The sequence below is a fragment of the Oryx dammah genome, unplaced genomic scaffold (genome assembly GCF_014754425.2).
Source record: "Oryx dammah isolate SB20612 unplaced genomic scaffold, SCBI_Odam_1.1 HiC_scaffold_7, whole genome shotgun sequence".
NCBI classification, from domain to species: Eukaryota; Metazoa; Chordata; class Mammalia; order Artiodactyla; family Bovidae; genus Oryx; species Oryx dammah.
The window spans coordinates 27,394,455-27,407,607 of NW_024070191.1; the positions used below are offsets into that span (position 1 = coordinate 27,394,455).

The following is a 13,153-nucleotide window of genomic DNA, read 5'->3' on the forward strand; positions in this document are numbered from 1 at the left end:
GTAGGATTTTTGATCCCCTTCATCTAGTTGTCCCATGCCTTCATATTTCAAAAATGTCATCTAAGATGCATAATTGGCAATTTTCTGATAAATGTTTTTCTTATCTTAAGGGATTCATGATTCTTGAGCTCTTTGTGAATTTCATGATTCTTAAATAAGTGTGTTTCTTACCTCTAATAGTTCTCTCTCACACACACACACACACATGCCATAGTCACACATCTTATACTATGTTCTTTGTATGAAGCAAATGGGTTATTATGTGATCAAATTAAGAATTTAAATTTTTATGAAGAGTGCAAACAGGTAAGATGAAATGGTCATTATAGAATATATTCTTAGTTCTGGAATTACCTACTTAATTATAGTGTATGTCTATATGGATTTATAGTCCTGGTTCAGAAAAAATATAAAAATAAAATCTCATATACTTCACAAATTTTTACATCAAATAAGGTACATGGAAAACAAGGTTCCATGTGTTTTTCTTAAACTACATGGAAAGACATTCTTAACTGAAGCAGGTAGAATGACATATTCATAAGAAATGACCCAACTTCACAGGTTATAGTTCTTATTTTTGTATTTCTCTAGGTAGTTCTTCCTCTACTCATTTCAGCAAACTTATTCTATACAAAAATAACCAGTTCATTTATAAAAACTTGTTTTGAAGAATTAAAAACAAACTATGTAAATAAGATGTTTGTTGTAAAGCTTATTGATATTATTATTAATGACCATAATTATACTTTATTGACACAAGTACTCATAGGGCTGAAAATATGGAACTGTTAGTATTTATTCTTATAAGCCATTCTTCGTGAAATTAGTGAAGCAGATGTACCAAATCACTTGAGAATGTTTTTTGGCATTGCATTTGGCTTTAAGGGGGATGGAAAAAAAAAATCAACCTTATATTAGCAAAAATGAATAGTTTTATTCAGATTTCTATTTATTCTGGAAAAGAAATCATGCATGATGTTTATGGTCTAGATGAACTATTGATAATAATCATGGCTATCAGTGTGGGGCACCTATAAGAAGTATATTTGTGTCCTGGAACTTTTTGATGACCCTGTTTCTTTGAGTATGATATTTGGGGTAAAATGAATCCATTCTGAAATGCTTTAGTTACTGGAGTTACAGCAACAAAAAGAGAAGTTTTAAAGGACTTCCGTCTCTAGGTACAGCCCCATCCCAAGACCTTGAGAACAATATTCTACCAAGATTCTGGAATTTTGATAGCAAATGTGAGTGAGTAGAATGTAAATTTTATACAGTTTCAAAACAGTTTACCTTAAATGCAAAATGATTTTCATTAAATACTTCAGTAGAAGAATAACTGCTTAAAGTTTTTTAATGTATTTGATTTGGGATAATTGCATGAAGTGAAATTTGTACTACTAAAAATCTGCCTCTTTATAGATTTTTTTACACCATTAAAAATAAGACCTACTTTGTATTATCTTTTAAAAAAGGAAGGAGGATGTCATTTTTCTTGTCAGTAATCATTAGAGTGTGAAAGTGCTTGACTCCTATTGTAATTTGACGATTTCAAAGATACCAATGACAGAGGAGCCTGGCAGGCTACAGTCCATGAGGTCTCAGAGGCAGGCATGACTTAACGACTAAACAACAGCAAAATGAAATGAAGTACAAAATTACGTCTACAAAAGAAAAAACTCAGAATTATTTAAATGGTAAATGATGATGGATGGAACCATATAAGCTCTTACCAAAACCAGTGTTTCAACGTCAATTATCATTGACAGATTCGGAAATGCCCAAGAGATAATGACTTATCTGCCCATACCTTGCCAAGCCCTTTCAATCTTTCAGCCTCACACTAGTTAAATTTCAGTTAACTGATTTTACGAAGACTGAAGCAAACAACAGAAATATATACCCCACAGTTTTCATGGGACATGGTTTTCTAAATGTTTTGTCTTCTTTTCTTTATGTTGTTCAGCCACCAGGTCATTTGTAGGACTCTCCATACTCCATAGGAGGAAAATTGCCAGTCTGAAAGTTCAGTGTCTATAGCATTCGATTGCTTATTACATTTTTACCCTCTAGGTGCCAACCTGGATTCACTGGAGCGAGATGTACTGAGAATGTGCCCATGAAAGTCCAAACCCAAGAAAGTATGTTAAAATAATCTGAAATTTGCTCTCTCCCCCAAACTACAGCAACAATCGCTACCACTTGGTGCCTTTACAGCTCAGTTGTGACTGATTCCTTTGGTTCTAATCATGGTTAACCCACTCAGGGCAGAAACCCATTCAAAACGATCTTGTCTAGCTACATCTCCACAACAAACCACAAAGGTCATCAATTTCATAAAACCCATCTGGATGGTCCATGATGCTGGCAATCATGGCGGGCGGGCCCACCAAAACTCCTTTCCTTCCAGTGCGTTGGACCAACACTACCAAGCAGAAAACCTAGTTGAAGAAAACATCCAGCTTTCATTTTAAGTGGCTCTGTTTGAGAGAACACGGTCACTTAAAATGCTGGGATCTTTCTATCATGTTTATCCCAATTTCTATCCCACTGGGGGAAATGCCAGAGTCTAAAAGCCATGATGAGGACAAAGACTCGGTTCCTGAGAGTGAACTCACCAAGTTCAGTCAAATGACGCTGAAGGAGCTTCTTTCTAGCATATATTCACCTCTTCTCTTTTTTCTCTGTTTTTTTTCTACCATTGTTTTTTTGTTTCTTCTCTCAGGTGCCCAAATGAGTTTACTGGTGATCGCTGCCAAAACTACGTAATGGCCAGCTTCTACAGTACGTCCACTTCCTTTCTGTCTCTGCCTGAATAGGAGCATGCTCAGTTGGTGCTGCTTTCTGGTTGCCGCATCTCCCCTCAGATTCCACCTAGAGCTAGATGCGTTTTACCAGGTCTAACATTGACTGCCTCTGCCTGTCGCATGAGAACATTAACACAAGCAAATGTATGACTTCCTCTGTTCGTGACTAGTGGGCTCTGAGCTACTCATAGGTGCGTGAGGCTCCAGTTGTTTCTGAAATTGATCTTGAATTACTGTGATACAACGTGATAGTCTCTCTCGCCCAGTGCAATGACAATAAAGGCCTTGAAAAGTCTCACTTTTATTGAGAAAATAAAAATCATTCCACGGGACAGTCCATCTTCTTTATAAAATGACCCCATCCTTGAAAAGGAGGTGTGCTAAGTTGTAACCTTTACACACTTGAAATGATGGTAAGTTCGCTTCGGTTCAGAATGTGTTCTTTCCGACAAATAAACAGAATAAAAAGAGTTCAGATGTTTCTCTTCATTAACCAAACAGTTTGCATTTAAAAAAAAAAAAAAAAGCACTGACTAGGAAAATTAAAAGCAAACATTTCACAGTAAAGGAGATTGCCTGGCTTCTATTTGACCTTGTTTAGGAAACAAGGGATTCAGGTCTAAATGATTTTTAGATGAATTGTTAAATCACTTATTTATGTTATTCTACTCTCAATAATAATTTTAGGAAAAAGTTGTTTTTTAAAAATATTTATTAGTTACTATGAAATATCACAGTTCACTGCTAGATGTATACTTTTAAAATGAGAACCGGGAAATTTTGATGGATTTCTGTGGCTTCATGAAGTTTTGAACATTCCTAAAAGACCGTTTACATTGTATATAACTGCGTGGATAACTAAACTATGTATCTGTCCTTCTTTTGTGAACAAGGACTTTAGCTTTTAATTCTGGAACTTTCAAAACATTATTTTAAAAATAGATTCCATGTAGTTATCCATTTAGATCAAAAGGGACTATTTTTTTTTCTGTAAATTTAGATCAGATAGTAAATGCTTTTGCATTTGCAGACTATACCATTACTGTCATAACCCAGAAAACTCAGCCTATGGAGCCCAAAAGCAATTCATTATGGCCGTGTGCTATTAGATTTTATTTACAAAAGAATTATAATGGATTTGTCAGCCTCTGATTTGGCTTGTCAATTGCTTACTCCCCAAAATATTTCACATAGTGTATTGTGGTATAAATTCATGTAACACAAGAAACAGTGATAGAAATTGGTCATTTGGGGGCCCTAAAAGAATGAGATTTGACCCTTATTTGTAGTCATGCAAAGAATAACATTCCGTTTCTCATGTTAACACTCATGGAAGAATAAATTCTATCAAAAAAGAAATTTTATATGCATTATGAGGAGATTGGACCCATACTATTCCATCATTTTTTTTAGTGAGCAGTACTTCTGATGTATTTATAAAAGCTGCATATCAAAAATAACGTTACAGACCATTTTTTGTTGTGAAAAAGTGATAAATTGGCATTGCCAAATTTTCAAACACAGTCTCCTCTTTATTCAAAACCTTTAAATAAAATGCTTTTACTGGACAGAATTGTTCTCTCTATAGCTATAGATTTTGTTATAAAGCTAGATAAGATGGAGCGTAAAAACAGAAGGTAAATAATAAAATTTTACTTAATACAGCCATTCCTTTTAGAAATGTTTGCATTCAAATGACATGGATTTATAAATCCCTGTGACTGTGTAAATTCAGTACAATTATATTTTAAACTTTAATGAAAATTCTGAACATGTGTATTGTACTTAAATTTTTGGAATATCATTGTGCACTGAAAGCATTGTAAAAATGAAGGTATTTTCCAAAATAATGATGCAGTGAGATCTGACAGAAGAACCTGAAAAAATGTTCTCAATTTCTCTTTTAGACCATATTCTCTTTCTTAAGATATAATTTAAAAATAGCCATTATGTATTTTAATCAGAATGTGATTCCTTGAATAAATTCTTTAGTGAGCTTTCAGTGGCACTTTTGGAAGATGTCCAGGAAAACAGCATTCATATTTAACCTGATTTAACAAAGATAGATAGGAAGCACATTTATAAACAAAGTCTGTAATGACTGTGCATCAGTCCTGCCTCGTGTCTGGAAAAGCAAGAGCTTCCATTCAGAAACTGCTTTCCAAAATTGTCTTGCCCAGAGTTAATTTTCTAACTTCCATGTCTTAAATTCTCAGTTTTTACTTCCACAAACCTTCACATCAAAGGCAGGGAAATAAATATTTGCTGCTCTAAGAACTTTATGTTCAACTAGTAATGAAAGCTACACAAAAGCTAAAAAGTGTTGCCATCTTGGTAAAGTTTAAAATTTACTTATTTTTGTTCATAAAGTTTGAAATGCATATCATACATTTTAAAAGAAAAAATATTCCCCAGCTTCAGAGAGACACATTGTTCAACTTACCAAACCACATTTTCAGTTGATGAATCACATTGTAAAAGAACATACAATTTTTTAAATGCTTCTAAACACATAACTTACATTATTAGGATTTAATACAATTTTTCTGGTCAGGGTGTCCTATGGGACATGTATTGATTTATAAAAACTGATTTAAAATATAAAAGAAAGGAACACATGTATCTTTTATAGGGCTTTCTTGAAGGAAGCCATTTGCCTTGAAATAAAACATTTATAATACTTTCTTGGAAAATACTGTCGAGGTTAGTAAGCTTTAGATTTCACCCCTCTCGACACAGAGTTCCTGCTTGAAAGGGTTGTTTTCATCATTGTGTGTGTGTGTTGTGTGGGGGGTGGTGCATGTGTGTCTGTGTTTGTGTATACAGACAACAATCAATTTATAGACTATAGGAAAAAACACACTCACAGCTTCAATAGTTTCAAGCAGTTTGGAGCAAATAGGTCATATATAAACTAACATCTAATAGGAAGTAATTCTAGAATAGCCCAAAATATAGACTATTTTAAAAGAGTACAATTTTAGAACTTATAGGCATATCCTCAGAATGAGTAAACTCAGACAGCCTTAAAAGTATTTTTGATTCATAGGTTACTAGTGCCTAAATTATTTGTGTTGTTTTTAAAATTCACTGAAGTTGTTAGTTTCTTTATCAAACATGTGCATCTTGCTGAAAGTAGAATAAAGACACATCAACCTATAACAGAATTATTAACTCCAGCTAAGCATTAGTGAGATTTCACTGTGTGTGTTTTTATGAACATACTTGCTCATGGCCTATGTAAACTTGGAAGAAAGGAGTTTCCTATTGCATTTCAAAGGGTTCAGTGGCAATATGGATTGGTATATGTGAAAAAAAAAGGCATCTACTATTGTAAAGGTAAGTTGAAAATTAGAAGTCAGTCGCTAAATTGGTCCCATTTAGAAATGACATTGACAGGACTCCTCTAGAAACCTCAGGGGGGCAAAAGTCAAGAGGACACATACCTCTTTGAGATTACTTGCTTAAGAAAACCCAAGAATGTCTTCAAATGTTAACAGAAATTATAATTGCATGTATGGACAATTTCAACTTTTCAAGAAGTTTTCTTGTTCTTTTCTCTAATACAATTGAAAATTTAAATTAACCTACAGGTTAATCAGTTTTCTTCAAACAATTATAAAATCCTACAGCAAAAGATTAGTGAGTCAGTACTTAATAGTTTCTAAAGACTCAGATTTAAATTAATTTTTTATATTGCTTACTGCACAGCAGGAAATCACATGTAGAAAAGGAAGCTAAATTGTTTACAGTAACCTTCGTGTTTTTGAATTATTAATTTAATTTGAAAAATGGAGTGGCTAGGCAGATGTTCAATAGGAAACATATGATATGTAATAAGCCTAAGCCAACATTAGATTAAATAGAACAGATAGAAAGTAATAAGCTCTTCAGAAAATGAAAAGTATTTGTGTATTCTGCTTTTCTTGACTCACAATGAAAGAAATGTAGCCACCAATAGTCAAATAAATTACAGTAGTGTTTGCTCCAGGACTTGGGTGACTGATGCATGCTTCCTCTGCGTGTTTGGTTGTTAGGGCTTATGGGCAGAAGAGAGTACAGTTTTAAGTACCAATTTCCCTTTGAATTATTTGAAATTGGAGCTGCCTGATATGAATGACTTCCCATGAAATGAAATTAGAGTTAGGCTCACCAACTTACCTATAAAACTGTAAATACAGTAATATATATGCATGAGCATGCTACTAATTTTATTGAAGACTTAACCAAGCTTTCTGTGCAACTAATATAGATAATTAGCAGTGTTCATGTAGGCATGGAATCATGATTCTCTTCTCTGGAAAGAGTTTCTGTAGTCATCTGTTGATTTTAACCCTTAAATTGTTACTGACGTAGGAGGAAAAGGCAAGACACAGAGGGGGTTGTAGGGAGAAAAATTGAGTCAGTTGCTCATGGAAACGTGTAAGGAAATTTATTATCAGTTCCTCAGAAAATGAATTTGGTACCTTGATGTTCTGAAGTTTATATGGAAGAAACAAATTGAGGGAAAATGTCAATTTGTCCAATTCAGTGTTGCACAGAGGCAAGAGACATTTGGATTGGAAAAAACTATTAATTTTGCTGTGAACACGGTGCAAACCAAAGTCACTCTACATCCTCTTTCTTTAAATTTATGAAAAATGTACGTGGTTTGCCTGAGTACCCTGGAATTAAGGCAAAGAAAATTCTATTATATAAAGTGCCTCTTTATCATTGTTAGTGTACTATTTGATATGTATTTATACATACATATTATACATATATATATATATAAAATCTGGGAAACTTCATTTCCTTAAGAGGTGGCAAGTTTTGTTTTGTTTTGTTTTTAATATAAATTCTTGATATATCACAGAGGCTGTCAGAGTTTTGAGGGCCCGGAAATTAATCAAAACTAAGCCTGCATGCCTGCGATCAGTGGCCCAAAGTAAATCTCCAGATACACCTGTCCGCCAAGCTGTTACACCCCTCTGCTGTTGGCCGACACACTTCACGTCTCCTGTATTCCACAGGGTCACCCTGTGAGGCACGTGTCAATACCATAAGCATTTTGTCCTTGAGAAATGAACTTGTCCAAAGTCACTGAACAGGTAAATGGCAGAGAAAGGACCTGAAACCAGGATGGCTCCAAACACGATCTCTCTATGAGGAGATCTGTTCATGTCCAAACTGTTGTGGAAAAGAAGTACCCCTCCAGCGTGTGCTTGCAAACTGAAGAGATGCCTTGTCAGATTCGGGGACTGTCCTGGTATCTCTCTAGTCAGTGACCCAGGAAAAGAAATACAGAACACAGAACCCCTCTGTGTTCATCCTGCCCCGCCTTCCCACATGCCTTTCCACCCCCCACACACAAATAAGGGAGTCCTGAAGGGCCCCAGATGATGACATTTGGTTAACAGTTTTTTGTTTCAAGAATGGAAAGCATCATTTCTCGATTGGTTTTTTGTTTTGTGTGTGTGTGTTTTTGTTTTTGTTTTTTTTTTTCATTTGCCCGATTTTCCCCACTTCTCCACTTGAGCTTGTGCAGGTCCCTGCCAGGCCTGCAGTTGTGATGTGTCCTCAGTCAGGGGTGCTAGGACTGTGGGCTGGGGGCGCACAGCTTCCAGCCCCCTCCCCTGGGCAGCTCTGCAGGCCCCCTGGGTGCCTGTGGCCATCGGCTATCATCTGGGCATCAGGGCTCAGCGCTGGGAAGTACCCATCTAATTGGCTCTTTGTGATCTGAGGAAGTGCTAAATTAAAATTAACCAAAGAACCCAGGAATTGCATCCTCCCCCTGCCTCCTTTTTTTTTTTTTTAACCATTTGAAAAAGTGAGGCAGTCACTGTTATCCTATGCCACACAGAGATGATACAGAAAACTGGAAGCAGGCTCCCCGTTGCCTCAGTGCCCTGGCTGGCTTTTTTGAACAGAAGTGTTCTCCATGTCATACAAATGATGGAGAGAGTGGAAGATTGGGGGGGAACGGAAATAGTTTACAGATAAGTAAATACAACCGGAAATATTAGAGCTTAGCTAGCCCCAAACAGTGAAAACTAGCTATCTAATGTGACAAAAATTTCCAACCTAATTGCTCCTCTTGGCTTCACCTCCCTGCTCTGCCACTCTCTGCCTTTGGGTAAAATGACTTCACCTCCCTGGAACTCCACGCCTGCCTTTTGAAAGCAGAAGGGTAAAATGATACCAAATGCCATCTCTGATGATAAATCCGGTCTTTCAATTCCCAGATAACGCATAGCATAGAGGAGGGGTCAGCCATTCACTTCTCCCTCAGTAAGGTCTTTTAAGGGTTAATAAAGACAGTGCTGGAATTTGCACACCTCTTGAAAGAGAAGTTCCCTCTGTGGACTCGTGGGGGCGTACCTGAGCACTGCTTCCTTAACCATCCGCCATTTGTCTGTTCCATGTGCACGCACAGAGCCGTAATAGTCGTGTGTAATGTGTTTTGGAGTGCAGTGTATTGCTCTTTTCTGAAACTTTTTCCCTTTCTTTCTTTTTTTTTTTTTTTGTCAACTTTCTGCATTGGCAGAGCATCTTGGGATTGAATTTATGGGTATGGACCAATCATCATTCCTTTTAGCCTGCAGAATTTAGAGCCTATGAGCTGAAACCTTTCTATTTCCCCCCTGTCTACTCTTACCTTTCAGTTCCTAACTAATTTCCTTTCTCTTTAGAAGGGATCATACAGCTATAACAATGATTTCTTTGCTTTCAATCTATGGTTAGTTTACCGAGGAGGTACTGAGGGCAGCAGCTTTTAGACTCAAAACTTTCACTTAGAGTTGAAAGTCGCCTTACTTGGTACAATTCACATACATCCCATGTTCCTTGACCCACTGATCGGAGCTGACCATGCTGTTATTCCAGAGCTGGGTAAGTTGGAGTGATACATAAGGCTTTAGGAGGAACCAAGCCAGGGGCCTGAGAACAAAATAAGCTTCACATACACCGACTTAAGAACACTCTGCATTTTCGGCTAATGGGAGCTTTACGTACAATGTAAAAATCATCTATTCATATTGTAACATAGAAAGCTCTTACACTGCAGCGTGATATTACATACATTCCCTGATAGCTCAGGTGGTAAGGAATCTGCCTGCAGTGCAGGAGACCCCGGTTCAATTCCTGGGTTGGGAAGATCCTCTGGAGAAGGGAAAGGCTACCCACTTCAGTATTCTGACCTGGAGAATCCCATGGACTGTATATGGCTGAGAAACTTTCACTTTTCACTTTCAGACATGGATTACTCTAGTTTTCTGGAGATATATACAAGCGCTGCACTAGTCAGCTTCATTATCTTATGAGCAAGGAAATGAAAAACAACAAAATACACTATGCTATTTTAGATGGAAATTCTAGCACTAATAGAATTAAATTTGAGTCACCATATCCCAAGTAATCAAATACAAATTTTCATACTGTTCCCCAGTGGCTCAGCAGTAAAGAATCCACCTGCCAATGCAGGAAACTCAAGTTCTATCCCTGGGTTGGAAATATCCCCTGGAGAAGGAAATGGCCACCCACTCCAGTATTCTTGCCCAGGAAATCCCATGGAAAGAGGAGCCTGGTGGGCTACAGTCCATGGGGTTGCAAAGAGTTGGATACAACTTAGCGACTAGACAACATCCTAGATAGCTGGGAGAAAAGCCAGTCTTGGCAGGAAGGGGAAACCATTTTGTCCTCCCGGAAGCTCTGCAGTGCAAGTCCCCAGACTTCCTGAATGCTACAGCCCTGGAAGTGCGTATCAGTCAATAAAGCAATGTCCTGAGTAAAGGACTGTCTGGCCTCCATTCAGCTAGTGTCAGTGAATGCAACAAAAGCATCTTATAGCTGTTGCTTTCATTTCAATAACATCACAGTCTACACCTAATGTACTTTCCATAATCTGTGGAAAACGAGGCTGTTGCCAGCTATCCGCTTCCAGGGATAGAAACTCAATTACTTGCACTTTCCCCTCCCCCAGAAAAAAATTCCAAGAGAAAACTATTCATGTGATGGGGAAGCCCCACATTAGTGTAAGTGCTCCTTTCCTTTGCACATCAGAGAACATCACTGGAAAGTAAGAGGTACGAGAAGCCCCACCAACATCCCATGGGTGGCAGGTGGGCTACATGAGGGGCGTTATCTATTCAGGTTACTTCCCTCGCGATGAAATTTATCCCACTTCTCAAAAGGCGTATTGGCCTTACCTGAAAGGAAGAAAAAAAAAAAAAAATCCCACCGTCACCTCCCCTCTTCTCCCTAACAGCATCCTTCCAGTGTTATCACTTTAGGGTCTAATTATTAAATTTCATATTTCTTTTCCCAAACAATGAAGTAGGGTGATGGCTTTTTCAGATACATGACCTCCCTCAGTAAGACCTGAAGGGTTTAGTAAAGGCACCCTGAGCTGATACCCACACACCTCTTACAGGAAAGGCTTCCAGAGGTTCCAGCCAGCCGGAACGTTCCATCCTTAAGGAAAATCAGACCTTACAGGCCAATTAAAATTGAAACGGCCAAGGCTTCTGTCTCTTGGCCTGGCCAGATCAGTCTGAAAAACGTGCTTGATCTGATTCATTTAATGCATCCAGCCAAACCATAAAGGCTTAGAAGTGTTTCAACTCATTAAGGCAGATCCACCAACAGGACTGATGGATTCTTTTTTTCAACACTGTCTCTAATTTGCTCTTGTCCAGTTGACCCTGTAACACAGGGAAAAAATAAGGGAGAAAAAGGAGGGTTTTTTTTTTTTAAAGCACTTTTTATATTATTGTCCACCAAGTATTTCTCCTTGAACATATTTATATTGTGAGGGTGACCTGATTTAGGGAACCATTGAAAGATCTGATTGAAACTTAAATGGAAAATATTTAATGCGTTCAGGCCATCCTGATGTGAGTATAGAGTCCTAAGCCACATCTATGCTCTAGGGGCCTTGGTTTCAACTGGCTCATCTTAGCATTTTGTTTTGCCCTTTGGCCTTGACTGGGCTGCCTTTCCAGTTCCATGATTGATTTTCCTGGGAAGTGTCGTCTGCTGACATAACCAGGGGAGAATGAGCAAGTCATTATATGCCATTTCTTCATGAAGCCTAGTCAGTCTATTCTTTTAGAATTAACAACCACCAAAAAACTTGCAAAAGACGGCACGATGCCTTCCTCACTCTTAGCCCTTGGATAGGTCCTCTTTTTGCAGTTTGGGGAAGCCGTTTCCCAGGTTTTTCTAAAGATAGAATTGGAAGATGGAAGCACTACCAGTGCTTGCCGTTTAAAAAGAAGGAAGAATAGAGTAAGTGAAAGAAGTACAGTAGGATCTTCACTTTCTAGGCAGTGATGCTTTTACACTCCTGTTTCTTAACTAGTTCATCCCAAACAAAAGATTCCTGCTCTGCGTTCTGCTTCCCCCAGAGAAGGACCAGTGGGGTGATGCCTTTGCTGTTTAGACTTAGTGCTAAAATCATCCAGGTGCCCGTTCCAGCCACATCAGCTCACAGATTAACACCTTATGAAATTGAATTCTCCGTCCTGTGGCTCTAGGGGAAGGGAGGCAGCAGACACTCGCAATTAACATACAAGCATCCACACGTCACGTCCTCATTTGACTTACGCAGCACAGAAATAATGTGACAAGGCTCTCTGTCTCCTGGTCCGTTGTCGCTCCCGCAATGCACCAGCTGCTTTGCTTTCTAATTGTGGCTGCCACGTGACCGCCAGCCTAGGTTAGGAGTTATGCTGTATGGGATAACCCTTCCAAATCTATATCCACCTTGCTTCCCACCCCAGCACTTCCTCCCTCTGGTTTTCTTTTATGTATTTATTTTTCCTCCCCTAGTATCAGGCATGCTGTGCCAGGAACCTCAGATGGCTCCTTCACTCTTTAACCTCGTTTTTCCCTCCTACCTGGCTTCCTCCCTCTCTCCGTCATTCTGTCAGTCTGTCCGTCCTCTCAGTTTGCTTTCTTTTCCTCTTCCAACCCTTTCTGTTTGTTTTCGTATAATCTCTGCAGCATTCTGGTCTTTTTTTTTTTACCCACTGACTCTTTTCTCCTCCTCCTCCTGTTAATAATCAGTGATCTTATTAATTTGATTTGACAATGTTCCTGACCTGTTAACTGGAATTTGATTACCATGGGCTTGGCTTGTAGGAAATGTTTTTGTTTAATGATAAAGTCTGCTGTATCATAGAAATTGCATTGCACCTTTTTTCATTTCAAGAAGACTTCCGGCAACTTGCCCTCTCTCAGTAAAGGGAAAAAGAAAAAAAAAAAAAAAACTATGGCTGCTGAGACAGAGAATGTAAATTGAAATTGTTCCATAAGGCCCCATGATGATATCCAGATAAGAGACCTTCATTGGTAAAATGTTT

At 38.1% G+C, this 13,153-nt stretch overlaps 1 protein-coding gene across 5 annotated transcripts in view; it reads left to right on the top strand.

The window, feature by feature from the left end:
* The window catches only part of NRG1 (neuregulin 1), a 1,146,491-nt gene that overhangs the window by 1,117,462 nt on the left and 15,876 nt on the right, over positions 1-13,153 (top strand). For 3 of the 5 annotated variants that reach the window (XM_040242908.1, XM_040242910.1, XM_040242909.1), the window contains 2 exons: positions 2,729-2,787; positions 9,337-9,360. In XM_040242908.1, the coding sequence (XP_040098842.1) occupies positions 2,729-2,787; positions 9,337-9,360 (83 nt within the window). Of the gene's footprint in view, positions 1-2,076; positions 2,145-2,728; positions 3,412-9,336; positions 9,361-13,153 lie in introns of those variants that run through there. The other 2 variants (XM_040242911.1, XM_040242912.1) reach the window with 2 other exon arrangements.